This window comes from Crocuta crocuta, unplaced genomic scaffold (assembly GCF_008692635.1).
Source record: "Crocuta crocuta isolate KB4526 unplaced genomic scaffold, BGI_CrCroc_1.0 scaffold25, whole genome shotgun sequence".
NCBI lineage: Eukaryota > Metazoa > Chordata > Mammalia > Carnivora > Hyaenidae > Crocuta > Crocuta crocuta.
In genome coordinates this window covers 4,285,570-4,302,343 of record NW_027532015.1, presented here as the reverse complement: position 1 = coordinate 4,302,343, position 16,774 = coordinate 4,285,570, and the positions used below count along the sequence as shown (strand labels likewise).

At 47.0% G+C, this 16,774-nt stretch overlaps 1 protein-coding gene across 1 annotated transcript in view; it reads left to right on the top strand.

Moving 5' to 3' along the window:
* SASH1 (SAM and SH3 domain containing 1) overlaps positions 1–16,774 on the top strand; it is a 156,508-nt gene that overhangs the window by 58,945 nt on the left and 80,789 nt on the right. Inside the window, exons 4-5 of the mRNA XM_077776181.1 lie at positions 14,258–14,298; positions 16,437–16,523. Of these exons, the coding sequence (XP_077632307.1) occupies positions 14,258–14,298; positions 16,437–16,523 (128 nt within the window). The remainder of the gene's footprint in view (positions 1–14,257; positions 14,299–16,436; positions 16,524–16,774) is intronic.

Below are 16,774 nucleotides of genomic sequence, written 5' to 3'. Positions count from 1 at the left end.
GGGGTAGGAGCAGCTGTGCTAGAATTCTCCACCTCAGCTGTTCCCCACTGCAAACTCTATTGCCCTTAACTTCATCTGGTGAGCAAGCCCCAGCTGCCCAGCCCCAGCTGGAGCCCACGCGCCTGGGCTGCAGCCGGAGACGGGCTGCTGCCAGGAGGTATTTAGGATGCCAGGGGGCTGGGGTTTGGTCTGTGTCTTGCAAGAGAAGTGAAGAGACCCTGGGTGGAGGTGGGGGGATGGGAGGGGAGGCGATCAGTAAGATAGCACGGGACGACCCACATCTCCAACTGTGTTGGATCAAGTAAATGGTAGTTCACAGTATAGGAAATGGGGGGAGATGGTTCGAAAGGCTAAACAACTTACCAAGATCACCACCGCAAAGCTTGGGTGAGGCAGAGGTGGAGTTCCAGCCTGTGTCCGTTTACCTGCCAAGGTCTGGCCTCTTCTGGGCGCCATCACACGGACCAAACACTGGCGCGTTAGGAAAGACCAGCGATGGGCACGCAGCAGTGAAGTGTCACTGAATAAATATTTTCCAGATCTCCGCTGTGTGCACAGATTTGCTCGGTGCCAGAAAGATGCATGGGGTGGGAAGGTCGCTGTCGTCTTTATGACCTGAAGGAGCCACGACAGACAGCATGGTCATGATGTGACGTGAGCACAGGTAGAGGAACAGCAGGGCAGGCACAGGGCGCAGACACAGAAGTTCGGTACCAGCCTGGGCAGGTGTCACGGTGATGTTACTGTAGGGTTTTGACTGCATGTGTCCGTCGGGGCTGGTTTCACAGCCCAGGTGAGGCTGTCCCTTCTGTGTCCGATGATGGTGGCCTCAAGTCAGCAGCACTGGCGTTCGGAGCTAAAAGGATGCAGGCAAAGTGGGGAAAAGACGGTAAACTGTCGCCTGCAGAGACGGGCACGTCCTCTCTCACCAGCTCCATGCAAGCGTCCAGTTTCGACTCACCAGGAGTGTGCAGGGGGAGGCCCAGGATCTGCAGGGCCTGAAGGGCAGACCCGGCAGCAATTCAGGTGCTGTGGGCCCGGCTGCTGCCCACATGGCCCCCTGGGGCCCCAGGGACACGCGATAACACGTGTCTGCTACCACAGGGCCTTGGGACCTGCACTGACTTTGAAGCACAGAGAGAAGATCGCTGCTCTCTTCCTCTGCCTTCCGCCTCTCACGGGAAGTGTCTTACAGGCCCCATGCTGATGTAGAACAGGGCAAGGAAGGGCATTCTGGGAGACGGACTCCAGCTGAGCAAGTATCTTACAGGAGCCATGCTGATGTAGAACAGGGTGGGGAAGGGAATTCTGGGAGATAGACTCGCGCTGAGCTAGGTTGAAAGGCAACAGATCCGCCACAGATGCCCAAAGGGGTGAACAGCACAGGGATTGGGAAGGGGGGGAGCGGTTCTTAGGCACAATCAGAGGGAAGAGAATTCCAGGCAGAAGCAAGGGCATGCAAAGGTGTGTGAGTGCAGCACCTTGGGGGTGGGCTGGTGGTTCAGGGTCCATGCAGCCCAAGGGCCAGCTTGTGGGAGGTGGTCAGAGCAGCCCAGAGGTTGCCTAGGGGTGCCTTTTGTGTGTTAGAAGGGCCATTGTCAATGTGAGGAGATAGGTCTGGATGTCCCCAGGAGGCCGGGAGATGAGTGGTTGAGAGGACAGATCCTGAAGGTCCGAAACCTGCCTGAACTTTTATTATGCTTCTGGTTTTTAAATTCCTTTCATCCCACTGGCAAATTCCTTCCATCTTTAAGGAGTGTCTCCTGTGTGCCAAGTACTGGGGATGCATACGTGGCACTCAAGACGAACCCTCTCCCCCAACCTTTTGTCTAGAAGCTTGGCTGCTTGTTTGGGCATACTGTGTTCTTGCATTCTGAGTTCTTCCGAAAGCTGCACTTGGAATCCGCTTACTAGATTTTGGGGGCCTTGGAGTGGAAGAAGGGTGCGAGGAGGGAATGGAGACTGAATGGAGACTGGGTCTCCTGGATGAAACGAGTGTCCCAAGCACATCCGTACATCACAGTCCGCTGGAGGAGCAGACCCTCGGGCGCCATCGAGGCCTAATGAATTGGCTTCTCCAGATGTGGCTGAGATGTGGGGCTGTGGAGTCTTGAGCAAGTTTTCTAGGGGGTTCTTAGGCAGGCAGCTCGGTGTTATGAATCACTGCCAAAGCTGTTTCTTATCCATTGGATTCATGCTCTCGGCTCCTGCTCCACATCTCCGTCACCAGGGGCAGCTGATGCTGGTAGAGGTCGTCTGTCGTCATGGTGACCCCGGCACCGCTTCCTGGTGTCTCTGTCAGGTGCTAGTGCGTCACTTCAGATAGAGCCTCGGGATCAGAAGGGGGCAGGATGTGAAGCAATCAGAGAGCAAAAGTGAGATAAGCCAGCAGCGTGCGGGTGTGACTTGGCAGCTACGAAGGCAGAGGGCGTGCGGATATGACAGAGGACATGAGTGAGAATTTAATAATGAGACCTGAATGGCGACGGAAGTTAACTAGACTCTCTGCGCTGATCATTTCGCCATATATACAGTTATCAGCTTGTTATGTTTTATTCCTAAGACTAATCTGTCATAGGTCAGTTATATCTGTTAAAAAAAAAAAAGAGCGATCTGAGAAGACAGGAAAGCCCGAGTTCCCATCTTCATAGTGTTTATAACATAAAAATTTTCCATCAGCTGTGCCTGAAGGAAAGTAGGGCTGTGGCAGTGGTCAGTGCGGAAAGGACCCAATCCTTTGTGCTGCCCCGCAGAAGTAGGCCAGGCAGACGGCTCCCACCACCGCGTCCTATAAGGCGGTGGCCACGGTGCCTCTGGCCTGTGCCCGGCAAGGCGAGGAAGGGCCCTCCGAGCCCGCAGCTCCTCCAACTATGGCCTGCAGAGTCCACTCCACCAACTCCCTTGCTCTCCTCAGAGCAGCTGACAGAGAGAGGCCGGCAGCCCGGGCCCCCGCATCCCTCCCCGGCTCCTCTGTGCCCAGGCAGCACAGCGGCCGGCCTGGCCAGCGCGGCTCGGGCGCCGGTGAATGGGAGCCGCTGTTTGTCTCCACTGAGAAAGTTCTGACCCACTTCCGGAGCCATCGCCATGGAAACAGAGCGAGGAGATGATTGAATGGAGCCTCTTTTCCTCCCATCTCCCTTCTCCCTTTCCCCACGCCCAGGCTGGAGGCTCTGAGGGGCCGTCGCTTTGCAGCCGGCCTTTCCCTGCAGGTTGCTGGCCATCAAAGGCCGGGTTCCCTTCCTGTGCCAGCCTCCGCCGGCGTAAGTGGCCCCATGCGCACCCCGTGCCAGGCGGAGTGGCAGTCATTTTCCTAGCTGTTCCTGAGCGGAGAGCCATGCCACGCATCCTGATGGCCGGGGCCTTCCACGGGGACGTGCGGATGCTTCCCCGTCCGTCCAGCCGGCCCCACGTCTCAGCCACAGATCCTCGCAGAAGAGCTTTCTTGGACCACTGATTTATTACCTGTATGCACTCAATTTTAAAGGGGAAATAGAAGGGAAGTGGTTTTGCTTCGTTCACAGGATAAGTAGCCAGCATACGATGTTTTTCTCCTTTTATAAAAACTGGCTTTTTGTTTATAAAAACAACGTGCTGAAAATCCTGTTTTATTTTGCTCTTGACAATCAGGAATTCTTAAAACATAAAGACCTAAATAAAATTTAAAATTCACGTCGCGGCCATAAAAGGAAGGCGTTGTTTTTACTGGTTGCACCAAAAGCAGCAGCAGCAGAGGACTGACTCTGAAGTTTCCTTTCGTTCAGCACCTTCGTATGCCTACTGAGGGAGCATCAAAAATCAGCACTTGACCATGTCTGTGAATGCCCGTGGCCAAGTCACAAACCTAAATTGCACTTTCAGTGCCTTTAAGTAGAGAAAGTGGACACCATTTTGGCTTCAGGCTCACAATTTCATCCCTGGCACCCTGAATCGGGTGGTGATTCAGACAAGGGAGGCCCTTCCCTTCCTGAATCTGGTGTTTTAATAGGGCAAAAATCGGGTTGGGGCCAGAAGAGCTGTATTTAAGCCCCAGCTCTGTGGCCTGCAATTGGAAAAGTCACTTATGTGAACTTGCCAGGTGTCATTTCTTCATCTGTGCAGTGGGGCTTTTCAGCATCTCCGTGAGCCTAAAATACAGTGAGATCTATATGAACGTGCTTGGTACACCCAGACCAGTGCTTTGTAGAAGTTGCTTATATTTACTTCTTAACCACTGAATCTGTTAGGATTTTATTCAGTCGTAGGTAACTGAATCTGACTGCAGAGTTGTGGCAAACGAGGGCATGGTTTTTTCATAGAGCAAGGAGTGCAGAGGTGGGTACTTCAAGGCTGGTACAGCTGCTCAAGGAAGCGTCTGGCCACTGACACTTGGCCTCCACCGGGGTGTCGGGGGAAGTGAGTGTTTTAACAGAGTGCCCTGCCACCCAAACAAATCCAGGTTCCCTTAAGAAAGNTTTTTTTTTTTTTTTTTTAAAGTTTATTTATTTTGAGAGAGAGTGCGTATGCATGCATGTGAGCAGAGGAGGGGTGGAGAGGGAGGGAGAGAATCCCAAGGAGGCTCCACACTGTCAGCATGGAGCGCAGTGCGGGGCTCTGTCTCATGAACCGTGAGATGATGACCTGAGCCGAACTCAAGATTAGACGCCCAGCCGTCTGCTCCCCTCAGGCACCCCAGCTGCTCTGTTCTGGCAGCATGTCAATATAATGTCCCTCATTATGTTGTAAACTCCCGGAAGGTGTGGACCATGTTGCGTACATTTTCCTCCTCAAGCTCCAGAGGGCTTCATTATCTATTCCTAACAGTAGATAGCAAACAGACAAAAACCATCATTGGTTGTTTTTATATGAGAATGGTCAGTTACTGAACTTCCTGAACTAATATAAATGTACTGAAATTACATAAAAAAAAATAGTATCATACACTATGTAGTGTATCATGGGGATATTCCGATTAGTTACTAAAGTTGCAGGATTCAGAAGGCATGGGTAACTTCTCACGACTGGAATTTATATGGTTTACTATCATATACATTCGTCTATATGGAATATATCTGGTGATACAGCATCCAAGCGGCTATCCATACAGCAAGTGTGTATCAACTTCTTAGGCCAGGCCCGTGAAGTGACAAAGAATAATATGGCCCAGATGGAAAAAAAAGAAGACCTACTGGGAGGGCTTAGATGACTGTATGCTTCCCATGTTTCATTCTCGATACCCTAAGCCCCTATTTGTGGGCTTGTTCAGCTCTACACTTCTGCCCATTGTATAGTCCTGGCATAAGAGAAGTTGTAGTCCAGATACAACTAGGTCATGGCTCTCCACCGTAGAAAGATGACCTTGGCTTCTTCTTTAATTTCTGCGAGTGTCCTGCATCATTAACTTCCGGTACAAGTTACCGTTTGGTGGTTGAAAGAACACAAATCTCTTTCAGTCCACCTTTGTGATGGGTTTTCAAATTCACGAGGACGGAGCCTGTTTGTGGCCTTGGAAAGCTTGTTGGGCACTGCTGGCTGAGGTGCCAGGGAACCAGCCCCTTCCGTGTCAAGAAGCTGACGTGCACTCTGAGAAGGACTGAGAGAAACCTGACTCCACAGGGAGAGCTGGTTGGAAGAAAAGAGCAACAGTCCTAACCGCTAGCTTCTTGTTAGGGGTGCTTCACATGTACACATGTGTATGGTCTAAACACCATACAAGTAATAGTTCACCGAAACTTCTAGAAAACCTACGTGATAGGTAATAGTGTACGCCTTTTGCATTGCAGGAAACTGGGATTCACTGGGGCGAGTAATTTGCCCAGAGTTACTGGTTGGTAAATGGTAGAGCTGAGCTGTGAACACTGGAGGTTGGGCTCCAGAACCCACATCGTGAGCCATGGTGCTAAGTGGCTGTCTGGGTGGTGGGTGGCGGGCTGTAGGAAATGTGCACATCTAGGTGTCACTCATCTACCGAGACATCTGTACGTTGGCATCACATTCAGTCACTGGCGTGTGTGCATGCGTGTGTGTGTGTGTACGTGCACGCTGTTCTAAGAGAAACATGGATTACTTTTGTCGAGTGTAATCAAGAAGTAGAAGGAGAGCTAGCTACTTGAGGGAAGTTAATCTCAGAGAGAGAGAGAGGGGGAGACTGAATTTGCAGCAGAAAAGATCATGTGTAGATACCTTGAACTCCCACCTACCTGATGTCGTTAGCAGGGGATTGAAGCATAACAACGATTGTTGCTATGGTCATTAGATTGTTGTTGTGTACCTAGATTGACTGTGTTTTTCTGTTTCTTTCTGACTGAGATCCCCTTCGGAAACGTATACATGGACTGGGGTCACCTACCATGATTCTGATAGCAGTTTTCAGCCAAAGATATTATATAGAAAAGGGGGTAGGGCAGAAAAAANTAACAACGATTGTTGCTATGGTCATTAGATTGTTGTTGTGTACCTAGATTGACTGTGTTTTTCTCTGTTTCTTTCTGACTGAGATCCCCTTCGGAAACGTGTACATGGACTGGGGTCACCTACCATGATTCTGATAGCAGTTTTCAACCAAAGATATTATATAGAAAAGGGGGTAGGGCAGAAAAAGGCTGAAAATGTCAAAACCCATGGCTGGAAATAGCAAACTTTTTAAGTGGCCTTTCAGCACTTTACAAGTGCTTGATCGGTAGGTAGGGTAAGAGGTCCTCTTCAAGTGGGAAATAAACGTTAGATGGTATTGTTTTGAGACCATATCCACACGGTCACTGCCATTTCTTTGGTGTCCCCTGGTGGGCGGGTCCAAACCATTCCCCCAGATACATCCATATTGAAAAACTCCTTAACATCAACACAGAATTATTTCGTGTACCCTGTGCTGTGCTGTATGCAATAATCTGAACCAGTACAGATCTTACTGTTTGAGGAGGACAATAGGCGATCAGCAAATGGGGATTCCATGATGCTGGGCAATGTGGACAAAGACCCGCTGACATCATACTCAGTCATCATTGTGAGAAAAACAATGGATTGTGAGAAAACATGAATTGCTCGTAGTGCGTACAATTGAGAAGAGGAATTGTTAAGGCCATCTGGATTATTTGAGGGAAGTTAATGTTAAAAAAAAAAAATTGAAAAGAGGAACTGTGGCAGTTTAGAAACTGAGCCGAGCATAGGGATGCGTAGTGGCCGTAGTTGGTGGAGTGAGTGTGGCATGGTCCTGGGCAGAGACCGCAAGCAGTCATCCATTCGGGGTCCGGTGATAGTTATAAGAGGTCACACCTACTGGGGTCTTACCAGTTGCCAAGCTCATGTGGCTTTAACAGCCCATTAAGGTAGGTACTGATTTTATCATCACTACTTGACACGACAGGGAAGGCATGGCTTAGATTTGTGACCGCACTGTGACAGGGTGTGCCTGACTCTTGAGTGTGTGAGCTCTGAGCGTGGGCTGTGTCTGGCCATTGCCCGGGATTTCGTCCTTCAGACACCTGCCTTCATCATTTACGAAGGTGACCTTGCAACGAAAGCCAGAAGGAGAGGCTGGGCAGAGGCTGACATGAAAGAAAAGGCCTGTATGGGGAGTGTTTTGACCAGGGTGACAAAGTGTCACCAGGGTTGTCATTGATATAAATAATCTTGGAGTTCAGAAAATATACCAGATTTGAGCAACAGAAATACCTTCGATCTTAGCCAGTAACTTTGCAAGTTAAGCTCTATTATGTGCATGAAACCCAGCAGCTGTTGGCTTGGAAGAGCCAGATCTAGGGTAGAGCAAGAGCACCCCACAGCACTCACTCCTGACACCCGCCTGGACTAGAGAGTGAGCACCCCTGGCACTGTGGACCCTTTGTGTGTGTCTCCTGCCTGGCCCTGGTCCTCGTCTCGTGGCTCGGTTCCGTGGGAGGTCCCCTGGCCCTGCTCCCATGCGGTCCCATGGCTGACCCTTGCATTTTTATCAGGCAGTAGATAGTGTATACACAACTTTGTTTCATACACATCTTTATGAAATAGAGGAGACATACTTCTGTGATGAAAAATATCTTTGAGATCCAAAGGATAACAAGAAATATCAAATTTAAGGAATTACCTATTTTCTACGAAATGATTTGTCACGAAATAAGCAAAATGTGAGTGTCAGTAGTTAGTCATATTTAAGGAAGGCCTATCAACTTAGAAGAAATAATCACTATAGAAGAAACACATCAACACGTAAGAAAAAAAATCAGTGCTCTAAAGCTCCTCAATCCTTTTAGCTTCTTTCCCCCTCCCCCTTCCCCTCCCCCTTCCATGCACAGTTCCACCGCACAGGCGTCTCCGACCTTTTTCTGCATCCTGAGGAAAATGCTACTGGCGTTGGGGACCGCCCTGGCCGGCCTGGGATAATGCAGGAAGGGACCCAGACACAGCAAAAGCCCTGATTCAAAATTCAGCAGGAAAGAAACTAATGAAGAAATGAATTTCCGGAGACTCAAGATAAAGGAAACTTAAATATCTCTTAAGTATAGGTTTTCCAGTAACATATAACACATGTTCCATTCTTAGAAGTTAGGTTATAACTCTCTCTCTTTCNGTTTAACCCTGCTTTCTTTCTTTCCTCTCTCTCTCCCCCTCCCTCTCTCCCTGTCTCCCTGTCTCCCTCTCTCCCTCCCTCCCTCCCTCCTTCTTTCTCTGTTATAATGAAGTTTTCTAGACAGCCCATGAAAACAAAAAAAGTCTATTTTGGGAACTCCTTTATGTTTGGGCATTTGTTACACTTGCGTGCCAGAGTAAGTATGTCGCAGAGAGACAGAGTTGTCTTTGCCTGGAGGTACCTGGGACTATTCATATAAATAGACATAGGAAGAAAAATGAGCCTGAGCCAAAGTGCGTGGCCTCTTCTCTGCCAACTGGTAAGAGCAGCATAACGCAGTCATGCAGCGCTCTTGAAATACTTAGTTCTAATAAACTCATAGACCACATTCACATTTGGTGCTGTTTTCAACATGCTCTGTCTTCCCAGGTTCTTCTGAGCAAATTGTTTTACTAATTCAGCCAGCAACAGAGTTAGTACGTGTGTAACATAGTACGAATTTCTGTTGGGTAAGTGAGAAATGGTATGATGATATGCACGAGGTGCTGGATTCTGGCATCAGAAATGTGGCTTCTAGACCCACTTATGCCCCTGCCTGGCTCCGTGCCCTTATCTATGTCATCCCTCCATAGTCTCGGTGACTGCCCACTTCTGTGATCAGGGTGCCAGTAAGAGTGTAATTCCACACAGATGTAAAGGATTCCCTTTGGATCTTTGTCTGTTTCTCCTCTATGGCCTCATGGAGATCCCTACTGTGAAGCCACAGGCTCCAGAGAAAAGAAAATAGAGCAACCTAGAATTTACCCTGTATGGCATTTGAGGCAGCAATGTAGTTTGCGTAAAATCAATTTTAATCTTATTTTTGCTGGGAAAGGGAAAAGCATGCCCCTGGTTTTCCTTCTGCCCACTGACTACTTCTCCTACGTCCCACTTCCTGCTTCACCTTCTTTTCCTGACCTTGAGGATTGGGTTGCCCTTGAGCCCAGGCCTCAGGCCACTTCTCTTCGTTGTGTTCAGTTGGTCTTCTGGCTTTAAATATGCAAGTGACTTCCAATTCTGATCTCCAGCCCTCAGCAATGCCCGTGAACTCTAGACTCACGTACCCAACTATCTGTTGAATATCTCCACGGGGATGTTGAGTAAGCACCTCAAACGGCCTGTGTGAGAGCAGACCTCTTGCTTTCTTCCTCATTCTTTCCCTACCCAGCCATGGGGGGGGGGGGGGGGGAATCAAACATCATTCCAGCTCATCATTTAGGTCTCTGTTCACCTCTCACCTCTCGAGAGAAGACTTCTTTGTCCATCGCATCAAAAATTCTCCCCATTTCTTGATCTACACCCCCCCTCACCTTGCTTCTTGTTCCTCCCCTTAGCTCTGAGAACACAGATCTTACTGTCTTATTTGCTGCTACCTTCCCAATACCTCAAAGGATGCCAGGGTCATGATGGGAATTGGATACACATTTATTGAAGGAAAGAAAGAATGGTGAGTGAAAAGAAAGGAAGGAAGCATTTTAACAAAGAACTTGCTAAACATTGAGGTAGGATGAAGGACTTGGTTAAGTTCAGGGATGCTGTGCCTTAAATTATTTTGTTTAAATCTCATTCATACATTGTTTATTGAATTTCCTTAAGTGAATTTGAGTTCAGAGAGGGCTAAGGTAGTTTAGGGATGGTGAGAAAAATATTTACACTGGGGCCCCGTAGTTATTGATGTAAGGGTACTTCTAAGATTGAGTTCAGACACTAAATGCAAAATCCGAATTATTCAGTGCTTAAGTAGATGTTCAGAATGCGGGAAGATGTTAATTATTGCGTCCTCGTCATCGAAACCCAGAAACGCATGCTGAGGTTCGCATCCCTTTTACTGTGCTGCCAGCGAAAGTGATGGATAGGAAAGGGCAGACAGCTTGTGGTTTCCAGGCCTGTGGCGTCTGGCTGCAGGGAGGAGGTGCTACGAGGCCTCTTTGGAACTGACTTCTGAGCATTAATTTGTTCCACCAGGAGATCAGTAAATGACCTTTCCACCTGCTGCCACCCAAATTTTGGAATTTGGTTACATCATTGGTTTTTGCTCCTGTCGTATGAATTTAATCCGTCTCCAGGAGAAAGATGGCATTTCACATCACTGCTCTGCCCGCCTCTCTTTGCAGGGACAATTCACTGCGTCCAGATTAAACTTCGTACGATGTCATTTCCGCCTTTGCACATTGATAAGTTGGGGAGCCTCACACTTAGGAAACACTGGCTTGCTATTTGGCCAGTATCTAGATTGTGAACTTGTGGAATGTTAAAAATAAAATCCGTTTGTCTCAGCAAGATGAATAGAGGAGCTGCAGTGCCATCTTCTGGCCATGTAGGGAAATGCAAGCAATCAGTAGTAAAAACACTATTCACGTAACAAAAAGATCAAAAGTGCAAACCTGAGGGTACATTTTAAATATGTGTAATAATTTGAAGAGAGTAGGTAAAAATAAAAAATTATAAGCCAGAAGTTTATCGGGGAAAGCACATTTATATTTTGTGATAACTATGTAATAGTGAGAACGTATCTTTTTATGCAGTGTGGGTTCTTGAGTGTTTTTATGATAGAAGACATTCTCATTTTGCAGGAAATATGAAAAATGGGTTGGAAAATAGAAGCTAGACTTTGAATTTTTTAAGACTAGGGTAGAATCCATTTTCTATTCATTTTATCCAGAGAGGAAGAGCCTATCATCTGGGAGAGAGACAGCTGGGTTGCCATTGCCTGGGGATGGCTCTGTGTTGGCCTATAGCCAGCTGGTGGAACCTTGGGTCACTTCTGGGGTCGCCTGGGTGGCTCAGCTAGTTATGCGTCCGACTCTTGATTTCTGCTCTGGTCATGATCTCATGGTTCATGAGATCGAGTCCCATGTTGGGCTCTGTGCGGACAATGCAGAACCTGCTTGGAATTCTCTCTCCCTCTTTCCCCCTCTCTCTCCCTGGCGCCCCCCCTCCCCCGTTCACATGCTTTTCCTCTCAAAATAAATTTTAAAAACTTCAACAAATTTAATAACATTCCTTACAACTCAATAAGGGTGTATTATTGTACATCAGCAAAGGACTAAAGAAAAGTAAAGTTTCTTTAGGCCATTTCCCCCATGAAAAGATTTTTTTTTTTTATAAAAAGGAAAAGTTCACACACGTATTTATAGTTTATTACACAGTTAAGTAGTTGCTCAAGAGTTAGGGATATTTGATACCTTTGATCCTCAGCAATTAGGTCAAGACTCTCCTAGTCCTTAGAGTGAGTGAGTTTAAAAATAAATGTGGCGCTCCCTTTGCTGTATGCAGTAGACGAAAGCTGTAGATGGTTGTGCTGGAAGGTCACAGCCAGTTGAGGTAGGGTGAACTGATGCCTATTACCATGACTTTGAGCTCAAAATGCAACAGAATAAAATGTAAAAAAAAAAAAAAAAAGATTAAGAACCCAAGCTTCAGCTCAAAATATTATTTCATTTGAAAGGTTTTCTGCCGCAGCCCCCAGCCAACTGGCCGACCGCCTATAGTCCGTTCTGCTGCTGCTGTTGGGCCTTGCCCATGATTCTGTGGCGCCGAGCACTTTGCATGTGCTGCTGCTGTTCCTTCTTTTCCTCCTCCTCCTTCCGCACCCCTGCCTTCCCCTTCCTCCCAGTTCCTTCTCCTTTGCAAGTACTTCTCATTTGTTCACGTTTGTCGCCCTCCCTACATCGAGAGCCCCATTTCTTTGTAATCTTCTATGTACCTTACTCTTAATAGCATTTGGTACATTTTTGCCAAATGAATTAAAAACTGACATCACTTTTTAGGTAAGTATATCTTTAGTCCTTGTCATTTTCGTGTGGCCAGGAGGGCAGAGAGTAGATCCTTGGAACTAAATCCTGGCAAAATTTGATGATAAGGTGAGCCTTCCTTACATTTTCTATGTTCACAGCATCGCAGTAATGGGAAGTCGTGACTTCAGACCGAGCTGTGGGCCTCAGCAAATGAAATGATGCCTCCCCCGATTCTATCCTCAGCACCTCCCCTCGCGCTGTGTCGACAGAAGTCTGTTAGATTTGCGTGCTAGTCAGAAATAGTTCTCTCCTCTCAGGTGGAGGGTTTGAAGGTATTTGCAGGGCCTGGCGGCCAGTGGTCAGCTAGCATCCATGCACCTGCCCTGAGGAGACATGGCCTATCGCAGGTGACTCTGCGTGACAGAAAGCCCTTCCTGCCCTCCCTGGTCACCTTCAATTCTCGAGGTCCTTTCCCCTGTCGGGTGGGCAGCAGATCGCCGTTCCCCTGTTCTGCTTCTTGTCTTCTGATCTCCTCAGTGTGACACGGTTCTGGCCCCTGTCTTCCCACACATTTTCACATCTCGGGGTGTTTTGTCGGACGCCCCTGCCTTCCTCCCTGGCAGATGAACTTGAACTGGGAAGGTTCAAGTGTCAACCCCTGAGTAGCTGTGCTTCTGTTCTGACGCAGGGTCCTCCGTCCCGTTTTCCTTGTCAGCAAGTAGACACTGAACTTCGCCTCTAGGCTTTGGACCCACTTAATGAGAGACTGTGCTCCACCTCTCCTGATCTTTTCGAGAGACCCCATTTTAACTTTCTTTGGTTTCTTTCCTTCTTACTTTAAGTTGGTGTCTGCCTATGTGTTTTCGAGAGAAATGCTTAATTAATTGGTTTTGGGTTGCGTTCATGTTTCAAGGTACTTTGGATTTGTCTGGATCAGCAGTCACAAATGGGCAGGCAGGGTAGGGTAGGGTAGGGTGTGGGCCCAGTTTGGTGCCCAGACATGTCTTGATTAACTTGGACACATTTTTAAAAACATTGAATTATTTGCCATCACTTAAAAATGTGGAGTTCTCTCTCTTCCACCCCCCTCACTTTATTATTATTATTATTTATTATTATTATTATTATTTTTAATGTTTTATTTATTTCTAGGAGAGAGAGAGAGACAGCGTGAGCGGGGGAGGGTCAGAGAGAGAGGGAGTCACAGACTGAAACAGACTCCAGGCTCTGAGCTGACAGTCAGCACAGAGCCCGACGCGGGGCTCGAACCCACGAACCGCGAGATCATGACCTAAGCGAAAGTCGGACGCTTAACCGACTAAGCCACCCAGGCGCCCCATATTATTATTATTATTATTATTATTATTAAAGCAGATTTCCTGGCTTCTCTTTGAACATAGGAAGATCTAGCGAGGCGGATAGCGTGCTTGCAAATTGTCAGCAACCAAATGTAGAAACTGCATACTGCTGCCCCCTCCCCCTTTTGTTTGGAGCATCTGCTCTCCTACTTTCCTCTCACAGCTGACCACTTTACTCACCTGCTGGTCCAAGTGGCTGGCATTTGTGGTGCTGGATCTAGATTTTTATTATTATTTGCTTTTTCTTCCCCACTTACACAAGAGATTTCTCAGTGGCAGTATCTTAACCTGTAGTGAATAGTTCACACAAGTGGATTATCCGGTGATCATCTAGTAAAATCCGTTCCCTTCATTTAATAGAGCTCTTACCCTAGAGTGAATCTTCAGTAAATGTTGACCAATGGTTCGTGAGTGTGTTTCTAGAAAGGCAGCAGCTGGCTGGATAAGGCCAGTGGGAAACACCCTATCAGAATTCCCTGGCTCTGCTGGTTGTATTGATTCTGGGTCAGGCGACTTGGGAGGGTTTTCAGTTCTCACACAAAGGCAAGGCTCCCTGGTAATCAGACTTGTTTTTCTTTTTCTAGGAACACTCTTCCTAAGTCAAACTCTGAAGACGGCTCTGTAGGTCAGTACTCCTTTTCTTTGTTTAATAACTTAAAATTATTTTATTTAATACTTTCTAAAACATATAAATTGTNAGGTCCTGAGTGTTTTCCCACATTGATTGAATATTCTTTGCGGTAAAAAATTTTAAATCTGTATAGTATTCCATCATACGGACGGGCCATAATTCAATCAACCATCTCTTCTTTGCTGAACATTTAAGTTGCTTCTAATTTTTGCTCTGAGAGAATTGATACTATGCTCAAAATCCTTGAGCCTTCCCTGATCATGTCCTTAGGATAAGTCTTTGACCTGGAACTTCTAAATGACAGATTATACACAATTAAGGTGTTACGTATCTTACATTTCCTTGATTATAAAATCCACTCTTGATTTAGTAACATCTCTGTTTGTGTCAGAGTGAGCCTGCTAAGGTCAATTGTCATCAGGAACAGAAGGCTCAGATCAAGTTTCGATTCGGATTTGAATCATGACCCTTCCAAATCAGTGGTTATGGCCTCAGGCAAGTCACTTGCCTCTTGAAGCCTCAGTTTTCACATCCGTTAGATGAAAACAATAATACATCATATTCATTGTATGTATCAAATGAAATAAGCCATTAAATAGCAAAGTGCCTGGGTATGGTGAATGCTTAATAACTGTTAGCTATTATTTATTTTTGTAATTTGCACCTCCATTTTGGAAGCATTAAAATAGAGGAAGAAGGAGGAGTATAACTTCCAGTAAAAGAAGTACATTATAAGCCCTAATTGCCCTAGAGAAAGGTTGAATTAGTGATAATCCTACTTCTGCGTTAACCTTTCGTGGCTGATATCTGCTGTTTAACCAGAGGCAGCAGGTGCCATCAAGGTCACCTTCAAGATTCTGAGTCCATAGGACATCTCAGCCCAGCTGGTGTGTGTTTCATTCCGTAGCTCCCGGGTGCATCAGAACTTAAATGGGGGCATCTTGTTTTGACACATGATGCCTTTGCTAGCCTGGGAGCCCCGTGGACATGGGTTTCCACGTGCTTGTTTTGTGCCATATCGCCTGGCACCACCAGTCTAGACTGTGGAAACGAACAGTGCATTACTCCGCCGGGTCCTGTTTCCAGTGGCCACAGAGCAACCAGACACCAAATGGTGACAGTGACAAAGCCTCTGCTGTGAGCATGCCACGTCTATGCGAGAGCTGCTGCTTCATTTCACTCTTGAATAAAGACCTACTCTATTTGTTTTACATGCTCTCTTCCTTTCCTTTTGCTCTTTCAAAGGTATTGTGGGTCAGTGGTGATCAGAACCCCACTAAAGACTGCAGATGCCTGGCTGTGGCAGTGACATTGTTGTCAAAGCCAAGTGAAACTGTTCCCAGAACAGTGGGGGACAGGGCGGGGGACGGGTGGGGGAGACGGGGAAGGAGAGGACCCATTCGGGAGCGGTCACAGCAGGATCACAGTCAGTCTGCTCTTGTCATTGAACCCTGGGTAGCTGCAAGTGGTAGGTCACCAAGTAGCCTGAGTGCCATTGGGTGGGAGCCCCTTCTCGCCGCCCCACCCACAACACAGCTGTGCCCGAGTGGGCTCTGCACCCTAGAGAAAGAGGGCAGGTCAACACCACAGGCCCAGGGGACCAGCTCTGTTGACAAGTGCCCAGAGGACATACCAACCATTCTGTTGTCTTCATTAAATCTGGAATAACAGAACAAAGTCAAGGGTGGGGGGGTTGGGGAGGGGGATTCCATCCCAGGGATAACGACGAAACAAAGTTAACTTCTTAAAGTATCCTATCTGTGGTTTGGTCGAGATAATTGTGGCTGAGACCAGAGGGGGAGAATCTACCACAAGACAAGACCAGGCAGAATTAGACAGCCTAGTTAGACAACATCAAAGTGAATATAAGAATGCATGTTTGGCCTGCCTTTTTGATGTTTCTTTATTTCTCATCTTAACCCCACCGCACCATTACTTGCTGCTAGGAGATTTGCATTTCTTTTAAACAACTTTTTAGGCATTTCCCAGTCTTTCACAAATTGTAAGAGAAAAACTGTCTTTTTGTGAAATCAAAGTATTCTTAGAGGCTTTGAATTATAAAGAAGAGGCTACTTTTGTTATTAATGAATTTATTACTTGTGCCTTTCCCTCCCCCCCTTTTGTTTTTAAAGGAAAAGGAGATTGGAAGAAGAAAAATAAGTATTTCTGGCAGAACTTCCGAAAGAACCAGAAAGGAATAATGAGACAGACTTCAAAAGGTACTGTGACACAGCTGGCTGATTGTAGGGCCTTTTGGCCCTCAAATGCGGAGAAGCCTGTGTCACTGGTCTAACTGGATGCTATAAGCCTCAGTATAACTCATTGCCTGTGCCTGTAACGTATTCAACTTCTCTGCATTCCTATCATTACTTTAAGACTTCATCCCAGTGTTGTTGTTTGTTTGTTGTAATCAAAGAAAATAAAATGAGAAGAGTTGGGCCAATCTTCCTTTTCGTAGATGTGACGGCAA